We start from the raw sequence: 23,404 nt of genomic DNA, 5'->3' as shown, positions 1-23,404 counted from the left end.
CGCACATGGTCACAGCAACCCACAACCAGATCTGTCAGGAACTGAACTGTGCCTCGACAAGCATCTTTACTGGACTTCACAGAGTTGAACTGATGTGGCTCATTACTGATTACTAGGGGTGATGCCATCTAATAAATATCAATAGGTCTCAGAATTGGGTGAGTTTTTAGCAAAGACATTAAAGAACTAGTTCACGTTCACTCCAGAATCTGACTATTCGTTGTTAGTTATGTTTTGATACCTGGAAAAATGTTCAGAGAGTCATAATAAGAGATAATCATTACTGTAACTGCTAACTATGGTCTATTTTTTTTTAAACCTGAGTTCCACTCAGCTCTATAGTAGGTGGTACCAGAGATCAGACTTGGAACCTTTCCAATACAATACACAGGTGTCCTACCAAAGTGCTATACCTCCCTGGTCCTATTACTATCTATTTTATGCTTGCATGTGTGTTTTAACTCTCACTAAATACATTGATTGCTCCTTTGATTTAGATATTGGCAAGTGGTCTATCCTGCACCAGCAATAATGGATATGCTTAAAATTATGCATATCCTGAAATATTGTTACACATATCCTTTTTAAACAAACACTGAAGCACTTGAGCATTGAGGAAATAAATGAATAAACAAATTGTGGCATAGGTAGAGTCAATACAATGGAATACCATTCAGCCACTAAAAAGTAAATGACAGGCTACAGTAAGATTAAATCTCTCAGATGCTTTAGTAAACAAGTAAAATCTATCACAGAAAAATAACACCGTATGATTCCATTTATATGGCGTTCGATGGCAGGCAAAAATAATCTATCAGGACAAATAAAAAAAAAAACGGGTGCCTTGGGTTGTGGGGGGGGTATAGTATCTGGGAAGGGCATAAGGGACACTCTAGGAGTAGAAACAACAGGCAAAAGCATCCTGTACCTTGACTGTGGTGGTGGATGCCACTGTATATTTTTGTCAAAATTCATTGAGCACTGTCTCTTTGCTCTTTTATGTATTTATTTATTTTGAAACAAGAGTAATTGCTGGGGCTTGGTGCCTGCATGACTCCACTGCCATTTTTCTTTTTCTTTCAATAGAGGGTGAGAAACAGAACTAGGGAGGGAAAGTGAAGTAAGGGAAGAGAGACAGACGACACCTGCTGCAGCAGTGTCCTGCCATTTATGAAGCTTCCCATCACCAAGTGTGAACCTGGGTTTTTCCTCATGCTCACAGATGTACTCTAAAGGGTGAGCCGCCCCCCCAACCCCAGTGTCCTTAGTCACGGTCTTACTGTCTGTGAACCAGGCCCTGCAGGAAACACACTTTCATTGTGAGAAAACTCTGCTTCCAGCATCAGCATACATCACCATATATTGGTATCAATGTAAGCAAGTCGGTACTCTCTGTGCCTCATACTCCTATCACCTAGAGACAGGGAGACTGACATGCTCTCAGTCAGATAAAATTCATGAAAGATGAAAATAAAGAGCATTGGGGAAAAAAAAAGCAAACTTATTTGTATGCACATATAGTGTGTGTGTGTGTGTGTGTGTGTGTGTGTTTACCTTGACTCATCCTCTGAAGGTTGGGGAAGGAGCAGTTTGGAAGAGCTTTCCACAAGTATAGCACTTCGATAGACGCCAGCACACAAAGCACTTTGGTTGGGGTTTGTTTTCGAAATCTCTCTGCCTGCAAGTAGTTAGAATGATTAGACTCTATATTTTGAAAACAAATTTGAATCACAAGATATATATCTTTGAGACATTTAAAAGTGAATATCTGACATGATCAATTCTCTCATACAAAGCAAAAAAAAAAAAAAAAAAGACAATTCCACCATATGTGAAAAAGTTTTTCCAATCCAATTTTTTTTTTCTTCCAGGGTTATTGCTGGTTAGTGCCTGTGCCACAACTTCAGCATTCCAAGGGATCTTTTAAGTCCCACCCCCCCCCTTTTGGTCTATCTTATGATAGAAATAGAGAGAAATAAAGAGGATGGGAGAGGGGGAGAGGATTCTGAGCCTTCCCTGGTAATATGTATCTTTTACCTGGCATGCTACCACCTGGCCCCTTATTTATTTTCTAGTATTTTGGCAGGTTACCTTTTCACTATTCAACTCAACCTAGCAGCAAGAGCCAAGATATATTCTGAAAACTTGGAGATATAACTAGACTCATTTCAATTTTAAATCAAAGGAGTTTATGAATGCTGACCAATATATAATTTAATAGGTTTATCTGGTTTACTCTTAAGAGTGTGGTTTTACTGTCATTTTAGCTTCCTACCAAGTTCCAGAACTTTCAATAGAATCTCATACTTTACTATCTACTTTATACTCAGATTAAGTCACTAAATGTTCATTGAATGAAAATATATGAACTGGGAGTCGGGCGGTAGTGCAACGGGCACAAGGACCAGCGTAAGGATCCCAGTTCGAGCACCCAGCTCCCCACCTGCAGGGGAGTCGCTTCACAGGCAGTGAAGCAGGTCTGCAGGTGTCTATCTTTCTCTCCCCCTCTCTATCTTCCCCTCCTCTCTCCATTTCTCTCTGTCCTATCCAACAACAACGACATCAATAACTACAACAATAAAACAAGGGCAACAAAAAGGGAATAAATAAATAAATATATTTTTTAAAAAGAAAATATATGAACTAAAATAATGGAGAATTCAAGATATAATAAGTTGCAGTGCAACCCAAGGTACTTTGGACAAATCTTATTCGATAGAGTGTAAAATAAATTTAGGGCCACAGACCCTACTATGCTAAGTCTTTCTCAGAAAAATCTGATTTTGTTATTAGGTCGAAACTTGTATTAAATACTGAACACATCTGTGTTGAGTCAGTATACTGACAACCACTAATCAGCACATCTTGTCCAAGTATCCCTCAGATATGACATAATTCTTTAGACAGATGCTTGTCCTCTCCAGATATGCTGGTCAGCTATTTAAAAAAATTTTTTTAATGTCTCTATTCATTCAAAACTATGGCTTTAAATTGTTTGCAGCAACAAGCACATTCTATTCAGAGAAGAAAGAAATCACTCCACAGTGGTTGCATTTTGCATGGCAAGTAAGGCACCAACTTTGAATGATTTCCTAAGACCTATATAAAGTAGCAGTGGTTACAAACATCCATCATAAGTAACACTGGGTTGGCCAATAAAGTCACAATGTGTTTTTCTGCACAAAAATCTGTCATGACTTTTCTCATAAGCCATTACATCAGATTGATAAGCTCCAACATACCTTTTTCACTGAGAACTGCTCAATCTGATTGTTCTTCCTTTTGAAGAGTTTCTGAACTTCTTTAAAGACAATCTGTGCCCCATCTACATCACCAGTAGCTCCCTGACAAACTGTAAGAAAACATTTATCACCATAGTTTTTAAATATTAGGGTTAAATGCCACTAAGAGATACTCAGGGTTACAGCATCTGGAAAATGTTACCAAAGAAAGAATGGTATCACTACACAACAACAGAGTATCACTACACACAAAAAACTAGGCTGTCCCTTTGATGGTTTATCCAGTTGTGTAACAGATATTTCCCAGATGCTGTGTTCTTAGAGATTTTGGAGGGTAGTGTATGCTGAAGTAATGGACCTAGTCCTCTTGTTGACATAGTCTATGGACACATCCACAGTTGCATCTAACCTAACATTTTATTTGGAGTCCACTGTTTTGGAAAGTAGAATTTAAAAAAATCTAGGAAAGAATAATGCAGAGCACAGGGGACCATGAAAGTCTAATGATGGAATGAAATCTCTATGCCTAGAAACAAATATATTAGCCCTACACATGGTTGTTGGCCAGCAGCAAGAGAGTGAAGACAAACACACACACACACACACACACACACACACACACACACACACACACACACACACATTTTTAAGCAACTTCCAATTTTGGTGAAGCAGGAAGATACATATTTTCATTTTACTACAGCTTCAATGAATATTGTAGTTAACAGCTTGTAGAATAGGGGAGTCAAAAGCGTTTGGAAGGCATCAGAAAGAGAAGTGATGATCTATCTTTGGAGTTGCCAGGGGAGGTTTAGGAAGTGAGGTGGTGTAGTGGATAAAGCATTGGACTCTCAAACATGAGGTCCTGAGTTCAATCCTCAGCAGCACATGTACCAGAGTGATGTCTGGTTCTTTCTCATCAAAAATAAATAAATAAATAAATACAAAGAAGTGAGGAATCAAGCTGAGCCTCAAAAATGATAAAAATCCTGGCAGTCTCCATATCACCTGCATTTCTCTCTGTACCAAATTTGCTTCACCTGTCTTCTCCCTTCTCCAAACCTCACACTCTGTTTTAGTCTTGCCTTCCTTCTAAAAGAAACCTTACCAACTACTCTGTCATCTTCTCAATCCCCAAAGCTCAGCGCCGTTAAACTGTTGTCTTATGTCTTATGTTTCTTTCAGTCCCTAGCTGGAACATCCACAGATCTGCTAGTGTTAGTCTTTCCTTACTTGCCCACCACTGAAACTAGGTGGTACTGTACTCACATTTTGGGGGTAAGTAAGGCACAGCATAGGGTCATATCATGCCGGATTAGTTAGCATAGTTAGCAGAGTCAAAGATTTAGAAGCAGTAAGGCTTAGGGAAAGTAGATAATACTGAGGTGATGGGAAATGCAAAAAAAATTACTGGGAGTAAAAGATTAGGTTATTCAAAGGGAGGGAACCCCCCACCAATTCTAGGGGCAGGGGCCCCCCTCCCCCGCCAATTCTAGGGGCAATGGTAGTCCAGAAGCAGATAATCTGAATCCATCCCACTGATGCTGTAAGCTCAGTGATTGTTTCATAAATAAATTCCATCATGTTATGTAGACTAGAGGTGTATCTTGTCTTGCCACTATAGGCCTGCCTTTCCCAACCAACAATTTAAAGACTTTTTTCCTTTATAACATCACCCATACTACAGACATCTCTTATAGCCCCCAAAGACAAACTACTGTTGAAAAGGTTCACCAAACACCTAGGCCCAATTAAATAAAGAAAAAAGGGGGGATACATTCCCCCAATATTCAGTTGGCTAAGGCACTAACTACATTAAACCTCTTTTAATATCTATAAAAATTTGAACAAGACACCCTGCTAACAATGGGAAGCAGATTTGTATGTGTTTCTTTCACAGGAATCCCTAAAAACCATCTGGACCCCTGCCCTCTGACATTGCTCACAAGATGGTATGACAACAATGGCCCCTGAAACCCATGATGTGGCCTGGCACAATCTGAAGAACCTGACTCACAGAGTCCAAGGACAAAACTTTCCTACTGCCCTTCTCTCACCCATCACTGTCTGCCCTTCCCGCTTTTGCTTCACCTGTCACCTTTTGGCAGTTTCAGCTCACTCTCTACGGAAAAGCAAAATTCTGGTGGTTGTCTTTCCCCATCAAGATAAGATGTATGTTGTTTCTTCCCCTGGTCATTGGCATTGGACTGACACTTCTGTCGGTCTTGCTGGTGGAGCTCTTGGACACTCCCTTTACACTGCTGGACTTCTCGAGGACTGACTGTAGAAGTCTATGTATGGACTTTGCAGCCAGCTGTCTCAGGACTCTGCAACGCCAGATCACCCCTCTCACCCCTCGGCCTATCAGGCCCCCACTCCTCTGCCTATCAGGCAGCAACCCCTTCCAACCATCAGGCAGCCCCTCTCTGCCAACCAGGCCTCTCTTTAATCTCATGCTGTCCCTTGCTACTCTTACTTATCGCTCCCTGACTTATTCCAGTTCTTTTAAAAATGCCTGCATGATATCATTCAGGTTTCTGCCCAAAAGGTTTCTGTTCACCCCTATACTGCTATTCCCCTGACAGAAATGGAGTCTTTTAACTATGGCCATTAGATAAATAGAAAGAGGGAGATGTCAGGAAATTGTAAGGATGTGGTTGAGCTTGGCAGGGCTAACCTGAGGGACAGTAGTAACCCCAAAGGTGTGCCTCATCCTATCAGACTCCCTGCCTCACAAAGCACCCCGCATTCCTGATACTATGGCCATTAGATAAAAAGAAAGGGGGAGATGTCCAGGAATTAAGCCAGCCCCCCCCCATCCTGCATTGCTGGTACTATGGCCTATTTACATAAACATTGTTTTGCCTGAAAGATCCCCACCAAACCCATTGATCTATCTTCTTTCTACCCAGAGACCTGCCCTACCAGCAGGGTAACATTAATCCCACTGGTTAAATCCCTCACAACAGTTGCTAAGGAAGCTTCTACCTTCCCAGCATGCTTTTGCCTTTTTCTACCCGCTTTCCTAGCCATTTCCATTTCCAACTTGCCACTTCCAATTTTAGCCTATAAAAGTATTGGCTCTCTGATCAATAGATTCTTTTGCATTATCATGCTGCCATGAGTTCCTGAGTCATCTATCTCCCGCATCACTGAGTGAGTAGCAGCCCTTGAGTCTGGTCAAGTTCTCTCCAACCTCATGATGAGAGCATCAGGTGAAGAGGCACCTCCAAGCTAGCCCAGCACATGCAAACATTTTTTATTCAGAGGGATACATGTATAAAGCAGTCATGGGGTACATACTGGAATACAACTCTACAATGAAAATAGATAATATTGTATCATTTGGGACAAAGTGGATAAACACTGAGGTGATTATTCTAAGTGAAATAACCCAAAAAAAGGGGAAAAAAAACCAAAAAACTACCAGATAGTTTCACTCTTAATGTGGAATATAGATGACTAAAGAAAATGAACTTGCAAATGGTGTTGACCAAACCGTCCCTCAGATTTTGTGAAAATTATTACTGATTATTGGAGTAAGGGTGCAGGACTCTGGTAGGTGGTGTGATGTCTTACACACACCATACACAGGTGAACCTTGAAGATAACATCTACGTGAAATAAACCAGATACAAAAAACTTGGGGACTGGGTGGTGGTGCACCTGGTTAAGTGCACATGCTACAAAAAAAAAATCCTGTGTGATTCCTCTTCTATGAGGTATCTACAGTAGTCTTCACAGAGAAAGTTGAGTGGTGGCTACTAGGGGCTGACAAGAAGGAATGTTCACTGGGTATAGAGATTCAGCTAGGGATAACAAAAGTTATGGAACCAGACAGTGGTGATGGTTGAATAATGCAAATGAGCCAAATCTCACTGAACTGCATGCACAGAAGTGGTTTAAAATGGCTAAAACTATACATTTTACTTTATGTATATTTTATCACATATACATCTTTGATGTCTGCACAGGCAGACGCTGGAGTCTTCTTTATGCTTTCTCATCTGCCTAGTATTTCTAACATGTTGAGAACTGCTCTCTAGAGCTGACTGTACATTAACTTCATGTTCTATGCTCAACAAAGACAAAAAAGCAATTGTTACACACAGATGAGTCTGTGACCCCATTATACCTTAATGACAACTGGGTTAGTGTAGAGATCTCTCCTTCTTTGGTTCATCCACTGCTTAATGTGATGGACACACCAAGGTAGCTCACCGGATAGTGGTTACTTTCAACACAGATGCCTATGCATTTTATAAAATAACTCAGACTGTGAGACAATATACTAACTTGGATATTGGGGGGGAAACTATACAAAATGAGCTATAAAGTCCAACGAAAACAGATGTCCTGTGGGACTACAAAAGGGTATGTGGGTGTGAGAGGATTTCACCCTGCTTGATAATGTGATTGATGATTGTGATTGTAGCTGGACTGCATTTGTGAGCAACCAAGATATACCTGTTGATCACAGTTAATATTTTAAATAACATCATAAATGAAACAAGATGTTTCATTAAATCCAAAAATTCAGACAGAGACATACTAATGTTTGGATTAGCCAGAAATTTTATGTATAAGGATAATTTATGTGGCTATAAAAAGAGAGTTTTTTGTTGGAGGCAAAACGTGCAACCACTTGGGTTTTTCAGTTCTCATCTCTCAAATTCTTTAACACCTGAAGGCATTTTAGCTATCTGATGGTGCAAAGAGCACTGGTTTCCACCAGGTGGCAGCATGTATTCAATAATCTCCTTGTACAAGTGGAAAAAGAGTGCCAAGGAAATAGAGGCATTTCTGGTTATAACGATAGGTATGGCATATTAAAATACTTTGTGTTCTCACCTATGGACATCTAATCTTTGACAAAGGTGCCCAGACTATTAAATGGGGAAAGCAGAGTCTCTTCGACAAATGGTGTTGGAAAAAATGGGTTGAAACATGCACAAGAATGAAAGTGAACCACTATATATTATTTCACCAAACTCAAAAGTAAATTTTCCAAGGGGATCAAGGACTTGGAGACTAGACCAGAAACTATTAGATACTTAGAGGAAAATATTGCCAGAACTATTTTTCTGCATAAATTTTAAAGATATCTTCAATGAAACGAATCCAATTGCAAAGAAGACTAAGGCAAGCATAAACCTAGCATCAAATTAAAAAGCTTCTGCACAGCAAAAGAAACCACTACCCAAACCAAGAGGCCCCTTACAGAATGGGAGAAGATCTTTACATGCCATACATCACACAAGAGGCTAATAACCAAAATATATAAAGAGCTTGCCAAACTCAACAACAAGAAAACAAATAACCCCATCCAAAAATGGGGAGCATGGGGACTGGATGGTGACCCATCTGGTTGAGCGCACGTTATCAAAAATGGGGAGAGGACATGGACAGAATATTCACCACAGAAGAGATCCAAAAGGCTGAGAAACACATGAAAAAATGCTCCAAGTTTTTGATTATCAGAGAAATGCAAATAAAGACAACAATGAGATGCCACTTCACTACTGTGAGAATGTCATACATCAGAAAAGGTAACAGCAGCAAATGCTGGAGAGGTTTTGGGGTCAAAGGAACCCTTCTGAACTGCTGGTGGGAATGTCAATTGGTCCAACCTCTGTGGAGAACAGTCTGGAGAACTCTCAGAAGGCTAGAAATGGACCTACCCTATGATCCTGCAATTCCTCTTATCCCCATAGGATATATCCTAAGGAACACAACACACCCATCCAAAAAGATCTGTGTACACATATGTTCTTAGAAGCACAATTTGTAATAGCCAAAACCTGGAAGCAACCCAGGTGTCCAACAACAGATGAGTGGCTGAGCAAGTTGTGGTATATAGACACAATGGAATACTACTCAGCTATAAGAAATAATGACTTCACCGTTTTCAGTTGATCTTGGATGGACCTTGAAAATTTCATGTAAAGTGAAATAAGTCAAAAACAGAAGGATGAATATGGGATGATTTCACTCTCAGGCAGAAGTAGAAAAACAAGATCAGAAGAGAAAACACAAGTAGAACTTGAACTGGAATTGGCATGTTGCACCAAAGTAAAAGACTCTGGGGTGGGGGGGGGGGATACAGGTCCAAAAAGGATGAGAGAGGACCTAGTGTTGGTTGTATTGTTATATGGAAAACTGGGAAATGTTATGCACGTACAAACTATTGTCTAATTTAAAACATTAATTCCCCAATAAAGAAATTTAAAAAAATACTTTGTGTTCTGAAAAATTGCACTGTAAACATATTAGGAACGCTAGGTAAAAGAGAAAACGACTCAAAGGTCACACAACTTTTCTTTTTCTTTTTCTTTTCCTTTTTTTTTCTTTTATGCTTGCCTCCAGGGTTATCACTGGGGCTCAGTGTCTGCACCAGGAGTCCACTGCTCCTTAGAGGCCATTTTTTCCCTTTGTTGCACTTGTTGTTTATCATTGTTGTTTGTTGTTATTGATGTTATTGTTGTTGAACAGGACAGACAGAAATGGAGAGAGGAGGGGAAGACAGAGAGGGGGAGAGAAAGATAGACACCCGCAGACCTGCTTCACCGCCTGTGAAGCGAATCCCCTGCAAGTGGAGAGCTGGGGGCTCTAACTGGGATCCTTACGCTAGTCCTTGTGCTTCGCTGTCAAGTGCACTTAATCCGCTGTGCTACCACCTGGCCCTCTTCACACAACTTTTCTAACCAGGTCATTAGCAATCTAAACAAATATTTAACAAGACAATTTTGAAGCTATGTTAAGACCTTCTCAAGTATTCTTTAAATTCCTATTGAGTAAAAATGTCTAGAAACTCTAGGAGAAGAATGAGGAGAGACTTTGAGGCTAAGCACATCAAACTGGGGAGACACTCCCAGCAGCCTAATATGGAGCATATGACCAAGGCATAATGGACAGGAAAATAGGAGAGGGTGTGGCAATGGTGTGTGTGTGGGATAGGTAGGGTCCTGTATTCCTCTGATGGAATGAATGTTTCAACCAGATGCTTAGAACCACAGAACATTAACATGTGGAAGAGAATTGAGAAAAACAATAAAAAACACCTCAACTTCAGCATCCTGCTGCCATCCTGCTCCCCCATCTCTCAACACCTGTGAGCTAAGGCCCAGAAAGAGCTCCACTTACCTGCGGTCAGATAGGCATAGTAGCACTGAGACCACCTGGATTCGTTTTTCAGTCTTTCAAAGGAATCAAATGCATCCTTGAAATTCAATTCTATCATGCTACACCAACCTATGAAAGAAAAAAAATTATGTGACACTGACATAAAGAGGTTTTTTTTTTTTTGTTCCTCCAGTGCCTGCACCATGAATCCACTGCTCCTGGAGGCCATTTTTTCCCTTTTGTTGCCTTTGTTGCTGTAGCCTTGTTGTGATTATTGTTGTTGTTGATGTTGTTCGTTGTTGGATAGGACAGAGAGAAATGGAGCTAGGAGGGGAAGACAGAGGGGGGAAAGAAAGATAGATACCTGAAGACCTGCTTCACTGCCTGTGAAGCGACTCCCCTGCAGGTGCGGAGCCGGGGGCTCGAACCTGGATCCTTATGCTGGTCCTTGCACTTTGCGCCACATGCACTTAACCCGCTGCACTACCGCCCGAGCCCGACATAAGGAGTTTTTTTTTTTTTTTTTAAATCACTGGGACTTGAGGACTACAGGACTCCATGACTTATTCATTTATTTATTTATTTTTAAATAGATTACAAGCATTAGGAAGAGGTAGGGTGGGATAAGCAGCGAGATACCCAAAGCATGGTTCCATCACTGATGCTTTCCCCCTACAGGTAGGGGGCCAGGGGCTTGAACCCAGGTCTTTGTTCATGGTAATATGTGTGCTCTACCAGATGAGCTACCACCCAGACCGAGAGGGAGTTTTATAGCTCATCTTTTAAATTAGTCTTAGATGCTGCTGATCTTTCCCTGCTAGTACATGCACTACCTGAAAACTGAAAATTATCCTTTTCCATCAAATATTTCTTAGTATGCAAAGCACCTGAAAGCTAAGACATATCCTTTCCCCTTAAATACATCCAATGTGTTGAAGTAAGACGAGTTACTTCTGATTTTATAAGTGATCGCTATAGCAGAAAGTGGTATAGCTCTTTCTAGGAAAACACCTCAGCCTATTTCTTTCAGCTGTGACAAGACCCCAGGCACAGCAGAACTCCCAAACAAAGCGCAGGGAAAAAAAAAAGAGGTGGGGTGGGGCAATGCTATTAGATAACAAACATAGTGGCCACTTCATAAAGTCTTAAGGCACTTGTCTGCCTGTCAAAGACTGTCAGTAATTCTCAAACCTTTGTGAGAAGCAGAGAGCAAGCCATTCAGAAATTAAGTCCTTGTCTACCTTCCCTCCCTCTTGAAGTTGGCAATGGACCACATCCTGGATCAAAACATTTGGAGGGATTCTTCAAGGAGCAGCATCAATAGAAAGGAATTGGATTTCCATTGTAACATCAACTCCTCATCAGCTAAGTCTGTCATTGTGCCAGGTACTGTCCCAGGACCTTCTATGATTCTCTCTAGACTCTATAGTCTTGCAAAAACAGTCAATGGTGTGTCCTCCTTCTGATCAAAACCAATGGGATAAACAGGCTTTGTGACATAGTTCTTAAGAGGGAATTAAAGACCAATGTGTACATGAGTTTGCTTTTTTTTTTTTTGGGTGGGGGAGAAAGGACAGGAAATTCTGGGATACACTGTAATGTGATTGAATCACTTTGATCCTGACATCTGAATGATGAGCATGTGAGATTCTGGGGGACAGGACATGAAGTCAACATGCTTCAGAGTATGACTGAGGCTAGTTAGTTCTTCCCTATAATAGATGTCAGGGAGAAATGTAAAAATAGAGGGAGTTCCTTTTCCAGTAACAAGCTTGATTTAGGATTTTGATACTTTCACTCCCCAGCTAATATTCTGAAGACCTAGGCCTTTGTTTCAGTGATTTCTAGGCATTCTTTGCTTCAGACATTATATATTACCACAGATCTTGCAGCTCTTCCCCCCCAAAAAAAAAGCTACTAGAAGAAACTTTCCATTTCTTCTTCTATATTCTTTTTATAATATATGCATGTTAAATAACTAGGTTGGTTAAGTCCAGCTGGAAGCCAGAAGAAAAAGTGTAAAATTATACAATGCATGCATGATCTAATCCAATTCATGATCTAAAATTTTCAAGTGGACTTAAATTTTAAAGCCTTTCAATATAGGCTCTAAGACACAATATGTATAAAATACTGACAAAATTGTCTTCAGAATTAATTTTGACCAGTTACAAAAACAGTTATACTGTATACCTTAAACTAATACTAATACCATAACAAACATTAACTTAATAAAATACAAAGAAAATAGAGTCTTGAACAATAACAAAAGTCCAAAGCTACGTTTTCTATGAAAGAAACAGAGATGAGATTCATTTTCCACTAGGTTATACTTCATATCTCCTTTCTAAACACAAAGTATTTGGAACAGAAACTGGTCTTATTGAACCAATCCCAGTCTTTCAGTCAGGATGAGCTGGGAGCTGGGTAGCTTTCCTAGCAGAGCGCACCTTGCCCTGAAGAAGGACCTAGGTTCAAACTCCTGAAGCACCATACACGGAGTCAGAGGAAATTCTATAAATGGAGGTGCAATGCTGTGATACTTCTCCTCCCTCTCTTCTACCTTTCTGTCTCTGAGATTGACAAGAAAGAAAAAAAAAGCCTGCCTGAGCAACAGAATTTAACAAGCTTTGCTGGCTCCACAACCCCCCCCCCATTGCTTTAAATATGAAAAGATCCTAGGATCAGTGAGACAGCATGATAGTTATGCAAAAAGAATGTCATGCCTATGTCTTGAGGAAGTCCTGGGTTCAATCCCCTGTACCACCATAAGCTAGAGCTGAGCAGTGCTCTTTGTAAAATAAAGACACAAATAAATATGCCCTGGAAAGGTGTCAACAGCAGTAGAGAGAACAGGTCAAGCTTGACTGATGTCAGCTACCTCCTAGAGAAACTCTCCATTTCTTCATCCCTGTCTCCATAGTTTTTTGCAGCCCTAATGTCCCTTCTGACTCTAAGAACTCTTTTGCCTCTACTCTCTCCTCATTCCTTTCCCATGTGCTGGGTTGGGCAGTGGCACACCTGACATGTGATTTTTCTATCGACTTTTGTAATGAGGTCAAATCTCATTAAAAGCAAATGATTTTCATTAAGAAAATGGACTGCTTCAAGCCCAAATTTGTGTTTATGTTTCTGAGCATAACAAAACAACTTTATATATGGAATTACTAATGTGAAGAATGGAAAATTAGTGCAATTAGGAAAAAAAAAACATAGCAACAACTTTGAGGAAGAAAATATCAACCAAATAAATGCTTCCAAGTCTGTTTATTACTTTTTCTCTAGGAAGAAAAAGGGAGAAGGAAGTAGCGAATGAGTGGAGAGCCTGAGATGTGTCAGGATTCTTGCCTGTTGCTTACGAGGGCTTATGCAACATGCACAAGGCCCCGAGCTAATTAGTAGAAGAGGTTAAGGCTGGAATCCACATTCCCAACTCTCTGATGCAATACTTTCTTCTAGGTAAACGCTGGTGGGGAGGCAGAGATGATATCTAATTTTAATAAACAGTTCAATAACCTTTAAAAATTATTTTCGGTCAATTCATTCACCATTAACTATTATCCTAAAACCAAAATGTTATGTAGAACAAATTGTAAAGAAGTAATGAGATTTCTTTTTTTTCTTTCTCTCTTTTTGAAGTTTTAAAGCCTGACACGTGCATCAGTCCACTTCTCCCAGATCAATCTTTTAATGCTTTTTTTTTTTTTTTATGGTAGAGGGAGACAGACAGAGACACGGGACAAGGATACAGCACACCTGGTTAAGTGCTCACATTAATAGTGTGCAAGGAAAGAAGTAAAGAAGTAATGAGATTTCTTTTTTTCTCTCCTTTTGAAGTGCTAGAGCCTGACATGTGCATTAGTCCACTGCTCCAAGATCAATCTTTTAATGCCTTTTCTTTCTGATAGAGAGAGACAGAGAGATAGAGACACAAGACCCGGACATGGCACACCTGGTTAAGCACTCACATTATAGTGCGCAAGGAACTGGGTTCAAGCCCCTGGCCCCCAACTGCAGGGGGAAAGCCTCACAAGTGATGAAGCAGGGTTACAGGTGTCTGTCTTTCTCTCTCCCTATCTCCCCCTCATCTCTCAATTTCTCTAGAGACAAAGACACCACAGCACTGACTTATTATTGTCCAGAGAGCTTCCCTAGCTGTCATGGTCCTCCTATATCGTATCAGGACTCTAGCCTGGGGCTTTGCACACAGCACACACTCTACTGGGTGAGCTATTCTCTAGCTCCAGCAGCAAGAACTAGCATATCATTACTTTGCTCTGAAAAAAAAAATCGCTCTTATTACAAAAGGCAGCCAGCATTTTATAAATACACAATGAACAGCATTAATTATAAAAAAGTACATAGGAATGCAGTAATACTTGCACACAAGTGGAATACATGAATACCTGAATTAGTACTACGTCATGACAAGAAGATGGGCAGACATTTCATATTTACCAATTTCATACAGACAGACGTGCTGGATTTCTCTCTGATCTATGGCAAGTTCCAAAGCAGTATGGAAGGAAGTCAAGGCACTGTTGATTTGACACTAATGGATAAAGAAGAAAAATCTGTTAAGATTTGTCATCAACATTCATATCAATGCAATCACCAAAAAACAAATTTAAAAACAAATTTTCCTTAGTAATGAAACAAACAGTAGAGAAGAGAGAAGTTTAGGACTCCTGGGGGCATGTGCCACCTGGTCACACAGTCCTGGAAGCACAGAGAATTTCTTTCGCTCAAGCAGGAAATTCTACAAGAGGGGCCAGTCCGCACCCACCTCCACCTGCAGCCTCTTGTTTGACTTATGCAATAGGACTTGCTTCCTAATTATTCATGGACCCAGCTGCCTATTAGGGAAAATATCTAGTCCTCCTACATGCATTTTTGCATTTATCCAGAATGCAACAGGTTCTCAAAAAAGTCTGTTCTACTTATAGCCAGGTCAACACATTTAGTGTTCTCTTCCACTGAAGATCTCTCTCTCTCTCTCTCTTTTTTAATTTTCTTTATTTATTGGATAGAGATAGAAGTCAAAAGGAAAGGGGAGACAGAGAAAAAGACAGAAAGACACCTGCAGCACTGCTTTGCCACTTGCAAAGCTTTCCCCCTGTAGGTGGGGGCTGGGGCTCAAACCCAGGTCCCTGAGCACTGCAACATGTACTCTCAATCAGGTGCACCACCACCTGGCCCCTGAAAATCTCTTTCAAAGTCTTTCCACCTGCTACGATGCCACAAGTCCCTGAGAAGCGCACAAGCTGCATGGAAAGGGCTAGACTCCTAAAGCTAGCAGAGTTCATTCGGCTTCTGCAGGTATTCTAAACTCCCTGAGGATCTGACACAGGCTGTTTTCAGTGATGCAGGTGAAAGAGCTTCCTTGCTAGTGTCAGAAGCACTCTCACTGCTCCATGCTCAGTCTTCCTCTCTGTATTCCCCTGGGCGCCTCCCTCTGCTGCACCTGTGCCTCTTCTCCCAGATGCCTGGGGCCATGAGGGGTCTTAGAAGAGAATCTGCAGCTTCTCTGATGGCATATTCCTTGGTATTGTGAGTGATGCATCCTCCCCAAGAGGAACCCTGGGACATACCACACCACACTGATGAGTCAGCCAGGGCACCTCAGGACAGTCTGTGAGTTGAGAACATTAGAAGCCAGATGACTCATTAACGAAGACCAGGGCTGGATCAATAACTGGCCAATCCCCAAAATGACATTTCACCCGATGTCAGGGAGGCTGGATCTATTACTATGTTCAATCCCTTCTTAGCCTATCACTGATTCCTATTCTCAAGTAGCTTAATGTCTAGTCAGAGGGAGCCTCACAGAAATGCAAAACAGGTCCACAACTAGGAATTAAGACATTTGCATTGACTATCATCAGTCCATAGTCACAATTACCCCTTCCTTCAAATCTTGGTTGCTGAGGAAATAGCTCAACAGGAGGGTTGTCACCTTGCCATGTGTGTGGGGCAGGTAGGGGTCTTGGTACCACAGGGGAATGACACAGAATTGGGGATACCTCCGGTGATGTGATACCAATCTGTCTGTTTATCTGTCTCTCTATCCACTTACCTAAATGAAGAAGCAGCCTGGGAGTAGGGAAATCCTGCATGAATGAGGCTTGTCTTGTCTAGACATATTTAGTTTTTGTGTTACGTGTGTGAGTATGTGAACACTTGAGCCTATGTCACTGAAAGAGCAATCTGGGCAATGACTATAGACATCTCAAATTTTTCTGGATCAGCAGTTCTCTCCCTGTGTCATAAAAACATCCCATTTAGCATATTTAACCACAGTATTAAGAATTTTGTGTTGCAGGTGTAGCCCCAGTTTGCTAAGTCAATGACACCGAGCATCATATACAGGGTGGCTATGAAGGGCCCATCACATCAACTGTTCCTGTCTGGGTTCAGGGCAGGACAAGACCTCAGGAGCTCTTCTTTGGTGATGTTTCTGTACATGTCCTCACCCCGTTTTTAAAAGGCATTGCAAATAAAGACAGCAATGAGATAGCACTTGACACCTGTGAGCACACCTTGCATTAGAACAAACAAACAAACAAACAAGAAATGACCCAGCACATGTTGGCAAGGATGTGGGGAGAGCTGAACCCTTCTACAGTGCTAGTGGCCATGGAGATGAGGTCAACCTTTGTGGGGAAAAAGCTTGGAGGTTTATCAGAACACCAGAAATGGATCTGTGCCATGACTCAGCAGTTTATTTCTTGAGGATTTAGCCAACGTAGACAGAATACCTGTGCAGAGAGATCTATGTGCACTTATGTTCATGGCAGAAAATTTTGGAATAGCCCAAACTTGGGAGCAACCCAGATTTCCAACAACAGATGAGTGGCTAAGAAAGCTGTGGTAAATATTCACAATGGAATACTATTCATCTGTTAAAAATGATGAAGTCATCTCCTTTGTGTCATCTTGTATGGAAATTGGAAGAATCATGTGAAGTGAAATAAACCAAGAGAAAAGGAAGGACAAATGCTAGATGATCTCAGTTATAGGTGAACGAGGGCAAACAAGGGAAAGCACAAAGTGAAACTTGATTTAGCTGTGACATAGTGCACCAAGACAAAAGAAGGAGGGAAAGGAGAGGGCAGAAAGGGCAACTGAGCTTGTGCATGATGGGAGAAAAGGACCCAAGTTGGGAATGAGAGTGTTCTGCAGATATCTGTCATGGGGAGAGGAGAAACTGTCCCCATGTGTCAATGACTGTGCTGTAGACCACTGACCCACTAATAAAATTATTTTAAAAAGTGATTTTTGTTTTCCATTTGCAACAATGTCAATGGAGCTTAATGGTATCATGCTAAGTGGAACAAGTCAGACAAATACAGAATATTGTCACTAGTATATGAAAACAAACTAATAAAAAGCAAAAATGGTTGGACCTCAACAACAGTATGTGGCTACAGTGGATGGTAGGTTGGGTACAGAGTGAGGAGAACTGGTGTGTGAGTGGGGGGTGGGTTATTGACTGGATAGTGGTGGATAACAACTAAACCTTTGGCGCAGGTGGAGTGTTATATCCACTTGTCAAGGCCATGAATCTGCATTTCTGAAACTCAAACAATACTGTAAGCCGATGTCATAAAAAAAAAAAAAGAGAGAGATGAAGCAATGAAACAGTGTGTACTGGCAACATTCTCTACACCATTTTTAAATATACATGGTTATTCTTACAATTCTCCACATGAATATTTTCAAAAGTCCTTTAGGAAGTAAATATCTCAAAGTACAAGTAGGAAGCCACAGAAATGTATGAAGAATTTTCAGCACATTAAGCCTGGGGTCTATTAGTTATATCGTGGTCTACCCAAAGATTTCAACCTGTACTACAAACACAGAGGATTCATGAAATTCAGCTACTTTGCAAAATACTGTTTCTAGAGTTTCGAAAAATAAGCAAAAATGGAAATGGAAACAGTGCTAAATGCCTTGGAGTAGGGGGCTGAGTCAGATTATATATTTAGACTAAAAGGACATTAGGCTGCAGTCTTCCCTGAATCTATAACTGCTTCTCAATATGCTATGTCCAAATTGATTTACTATCAAATGATGGCAATAGCTCACAAACAAAATGGGCCTGGAGCCCACTGTTGTTCAAATAATGCTGGTTTCTACATTATAGAAGGGCTCACAAGTAATTTTCATGGAATTAGCCTATGAGGTCAGTATGTATTGCTTCTGAAAATTTTCTAACTTTTGTTAGAAAATCTAATTGAGTTTGTAAAATATAGACATGATCATATATATATATATATATATATATATATATATATATATCCATCCATAGAACTGCTTAGCACTGCTTTGTGGTGGTGGCAGGGGTTGAACTTGAAATTACCAGTGCCTTAGGCATAAAAGTCTGTTGGGTAGCCAAAGGCACTGTCTCCCCAATCTTCTCTCAAGTATTTTTAGCAACTGGTAAGCAAAGAACTTGTTGGATTTGCATAGACTTAATGAGATGTGCTGATATAGTAAGTACTTGTGGTAGTGCATGCATGTACATATGGTCTGTGAGAAGAATGAAATCTAATCGTCACAAGGGACCTGTGTATAAAATACACAAGAGATTAAACAAACAAACAAAAACCCCAACATTAAGTAGTGGTAGAGAGATGCGCCCCCCCGGAAAAAAGAAAAAAAAAGAGAGAGAGAGAAGGAAGAAAAGCTGGTGGTAGTACAGGAGTAGAAACACTACAATAACAGCAACAATGAGGACACCAGCTGCCTGTGAGGAGATGATGACTTTGCTGTTATAGGCTGAATTGTGTCTCCCCCGTTCATAAACTGAAGTCCTAACCCGCAATATATCAGACTGTAACTGCATTTGGAAATAAGGTCTTTAAATAAGTCATTTAGTGAAAAGGAGATTATTAGGATGGGTCCTAATATGGTGGCATCAGAAGAGCTTAGGACTGTTAAGTATACACTCAGGACAGATCAGGTGAGATGGCAGCCATGTACAACTCACATAGAGAGTTATCAGAAACAAATTAAACTTGCCAGCACCTTGACCTTGGGCTGTAAGAAAGCTGCTGTACTGTATGACTGGTTGTTATGGCAGCCCTAGGAAAGTAAGATACCGACTGCCAGAAATGTCCTTTCATATACACATAGGAAATGATTTATGAGACAGTTCTCACACAGGTACAATTTCTCATTTTTCCTCAGTGGTTGTCTGTATACCATACCCAGCACAAAATTAGATCCTCGTTCAGTAATGTAGACAGGACTCCCAACACCTACAAGCCCCTGTTCCCCCCTCACACATCCTTGGCCTTGCTGCAACAATCCATGTCTAGTTCAAGTCAAACCATGTCTAGTTCAAGTTCCAACCTGTGTTTTGCAATTCCCTTCTTCTCCGTCTCCCTCTCTTTCTTTCTTTTTCATTTTCCATTAGTCAGGAAAACTTTCCAAAGGCTAGAAATGGACTTTCCCTATAACCCTGCAATTCCTCTCCTGGGGATCTACACTGATGAACGAAACACATCCATCCAAAAAAGATTTGTAAATACCTATGTTCATCGCAGCACAACCTGGAAGCAACCCAGGGTTATATTGTTGTACTGCTATGTGGGTTGTATTGTTATGTGGAAAACTGTGAAATATTATGCATGTAAAACTATTGTATTTACCTGTCGACTATAATAACATTAATACCCCAATAAAGAAGAAGAAGAAGAATTTTCCCTCCAGGGTCATTGTTGGGGCTTTGTGCTGGCACTACGAATCCCCTGCTCTTGGTAGCCACTTTTTTCTTTCTTCCTTTTTTAAAAAATTGGATAGGACAGAGAGAAATTGAGAGAAATTGACAGAGAGAAATTGAGAATAGAGAGGGAGAGAGAAAGACAGCACCAGGTGGAAGAGTTCCCTGGTTTCTCAACCATTATGCATAGCATTCTGACGCTATCTCCAGTGGGAGAGGCTCTAAGATAGAGTAATGCTTTCTAAATGGGGAGATCCCAATCAAGCATCATGTCTAGCTAGCAGTTGCCTGACTGCATGCTACATTATTTAAGGCTAGTGTGGCAAGCTTTGCCTTTCTTTATTTACAGATGGCGATATAGACTCAGAAAGCTCAGCCGTAAGTGAAGAAGCCCATTTTGAGCTGAGCTTAATGCTTTTCAGCTATCCCATAACTTCCTTCTAATAGCCAAGAAAAAAGTATGTAAAAGCAGCTGTGACTTTAAGATTAACTTGCTATACTAATGATGATTTCAAATAATTTAAAAGAGTAAAAACATAAAACAATTAACTTACAAACACTGGCTGCAAAAGTACAGATTGTGCTAACTAACAATTACACAAGTTTAAAACAAACAAAAAAAAATAGCAATTCAAGACCAACAGACAAACCCAGAGCTGGCCATACAGACCACCAAGGAGAGCATATCCATTATAATGCCTGAGGTCCTGCGTTGAAGTCCCCATACCACATGGGAGCACTGTGAGCAACAGCAGGAGAGCTGCACGGAAGGTGGAACTGCACTGTGGTGTCACTCCCTTCTCTCTCCCCATACTCTTCTCTCCCTCCTAAATATGAAAATGAAAAAATTGGGTCTGGAGGTCATTTGGTGGTAGCAGGCACATTTGCCAGTGCCGCATTAAAAAAACAAACAAACAAAAAAACAGTAACTAGGAAAGTGACTTTCACATGGTTTGTGAGGAGTGCCTAGAATTCTCTGAAAGATTTCATAAGGGTAAATTATTTTTATTTTTCAAAGAAGAATTACAACGAATCTGGAAAAAGCTCTTGCCCCTATCTGCAAGCCTTTACTCCTTCAAGAAGCGGCATAACAGTTCCCACATCTGTATCGGACTTTCTCAGCTATACTGCATCATCCCCAAGGGTTGCAGTTAACGTAAAAATATTTATGAAAAGGGGGAAACCAGAACACTCTGTCATTGCAGTGCTGGGGCTTGAACCTCAAGCAGACGAGGAATATGCTTTACACACTGAGTCCCCTCCCCAGATATAACATATTTTTCAGTATCTTTATTGAGATTAGATAATATAAAATTTTTAGTACATTCACCGAATTAAACAACCATGGCAATAATCTATGATTAGAATATTTACAACATGGGAAACAGAAACTCTACCTATTAAGAGTTACTCCAGACTACCCCCAGCCCTGATACACACCTATCCCTACCCTTTAGAAGCAATAAGCTATTCCTTTGCTTCTACACACTTGCCTTTTCCAATGGCTTCTTAAAAATGGAAAGCACACAGGGAGTCGGGCTGCAGCACAGTGGGTTAAGCACACATGACGCAAAGCGCAAGGACCAGCATGAGGATTCCAGTTCGAGCCTCCCCACCTGCAGGAAAATCACTTCACAGGCAGTGAAACAAGTCTTCAGGTGTCTGTCTTTCTCTCCCCCTCTGTCTTCCCCTCCTCTCTCCATTTCTCTCTGTCCTATCCAACTACGATGACATCAATAACAACAATAATAACTACAGCAACAATGAAAAACAACAAGGGCAACAAAAGGGAAAATAAATAAATATTTTAAAAAATGGAAAGCACATATTAGGTAGGGTTTTTTCTTTTACCATTTCTTTTTTCCTTAGTCTACTGTTTCCAACATTCATTCATGTGTTATCACATGTTAATACTTCAATACTTTTGTTATTGAGTATTTATTCCATTCCAAAGATATATCACAGTTTGGGGGGTCAGGTGGTAGCACAGCGGGTTAAGCACATGTGGTACGAAGCACAAGGACTGGCGTAATGATCCCAGTTCGAGCCTCCGGCTCCCCACCTGCAGGGGAGTCGCTTCACAAGCGGTGAAGCAAGTCTGCAGGTGTCTCTCTTTCTCTTCCCCTCTCTGTTTCCCTCCTCTTTCCATTTCTTTCTGTCCTATCCAACAACGACAACATCAACAACAACAACAATAAAACAACAAGGGCAACAAAAAGGAAAATAAAAACAAAAAGAAAAAGAAAAAAGATATGTCACAGTTTGTTTATTCAACCACCATTTGATGAACATTTTAATTATTTCTACTTTGCTATTATGAATCATTATGAATGTATGTTTTCGTTTCCCTTGGGTATAGTCCAAAGAGTGAATTTCTATGTCGTATGATAAATCTATGTTTAGCACTGTGAGAAACTGTAAAGTGACTGAACCATTTTGCATACCATTTTACATTCCCAGCAAGGAATAGGACCTCCAAATTCTCTGCACACTTGTCAACACTTGTTACTGGCTGTCTTTTCCATTATATTACACTTAGCCTGGGAGGTGTGAAACAGCATCTCACTTGGTTTAGATTTGCATTGCTTCATAATGACTTGTTAAGTTGAGCAACTTTCCATATGCTTGTTGGTCATTCTTGTGTCTTTGAAGGAGTCAGTCCCATGTTTTAATCGGATTAAAAATATGTACTCATTTATTAGTGAGAAAGAACAGAGCATATGCAGTGTGAGGGATCGCACTCTCAACCTTACTCTTGCACTCTGCCACTGTGCCACCTCTGGCAGCCTATTGGAATATTTATATTTTATTTACTGAGCTACTAGAACTATTTATATGTAAGTATCTTCTCAGAGCTGCACCTTGCAAATATTTTCTTCCATTCAATATATTTTCTCTCCACATTAAAAAAAAAAAGGCTTGTTTTCATGAGAGACAGAGGATAAAGAGCAAAGCATCACTGAGCTCTGGTCTACCCACATGCTGGTGATCGAACTTGAGACCTAAGGTAGTCAAAGGGCTGAGTTCTACCGGTGAACTATCTCCCCAACCTGGAAAAGATATGTATATTTTGCTCTTTGGTTTGTCTTGGTGCTGTTGTCAAAAATCAATGAATCATAATGTAAAGGTTTCTTGATTTTTACCTTTAATCCACAGTCTACCCTTATATAGTAGCACAGTACATTAATAAGTTTTTTAAATATTTATTCCTTTTTTTGTTGCCCTTGTTGTTTTTATAGTTGTAGCTATTAGTTATCATTATTGATGTTATTGTTGTTTGATAGGATAGAGAGAAATGGAGGAGCGGAAGACA

The 23,404-nt window shown here is 40.4% G+C and overlaps 1 protein-coding gene across 3 annotated transcripts in view; it reads right to left on the bottom strand.

Annotated features, from left to right (window-relative positions):
* TTC39C (tetratricopeptide repeat domain 39C) overlaps window positions 1-23,404 on the bottom strand; it is a 140,525-nt gene that overhangs the window by 8,515 nt on the left and 108,606 nt on the right. For all 3 annotated transcript variants that reach the window (XM_060173609.1, XM_060173610.1, XM_007536376.3), the window contains exons 7-10: window positions 14,823-14,916; window positions 10,386-10,493; window positions 3,243-3,352; window positions 1,555-1,678 (exon numbers count right to left, since the gene is read on the bottom strand). In XM_060173609.1, coding sequence (XP_060029592.1) covers window positions 1,555-1,678; window positions 3,243-3,352; window positions 10,386-10,493; window positions 14,823-14,916 — 436 coding nt within the window. The remainder of the gene's footprint in view (window positions 1-1,554; window positions 1,679-3,242; window positions 3,353-10,385; window positions 10,494-14,822; window positions 14,917-23,404) is intronic.

Source organism: Erinaceus europaeus, chromosome 15, assembly GCF_950295315.1.
Source record: "Erinaceus europaeus chromosome 15, mEriEur2.1, whole genome shotgun sequence".
NCBI lineage: Eukaryota > Metazoa > Chordata > Mammalia > Eulipotyphla > Erinaceidae > Erinaceus > Erinaceus europaeus.
The sequence above is the reverse complement of the archived record's forward strand: the minus strand, read 5'-3'. Positions and strand labels throughout refer to the sequence as shown.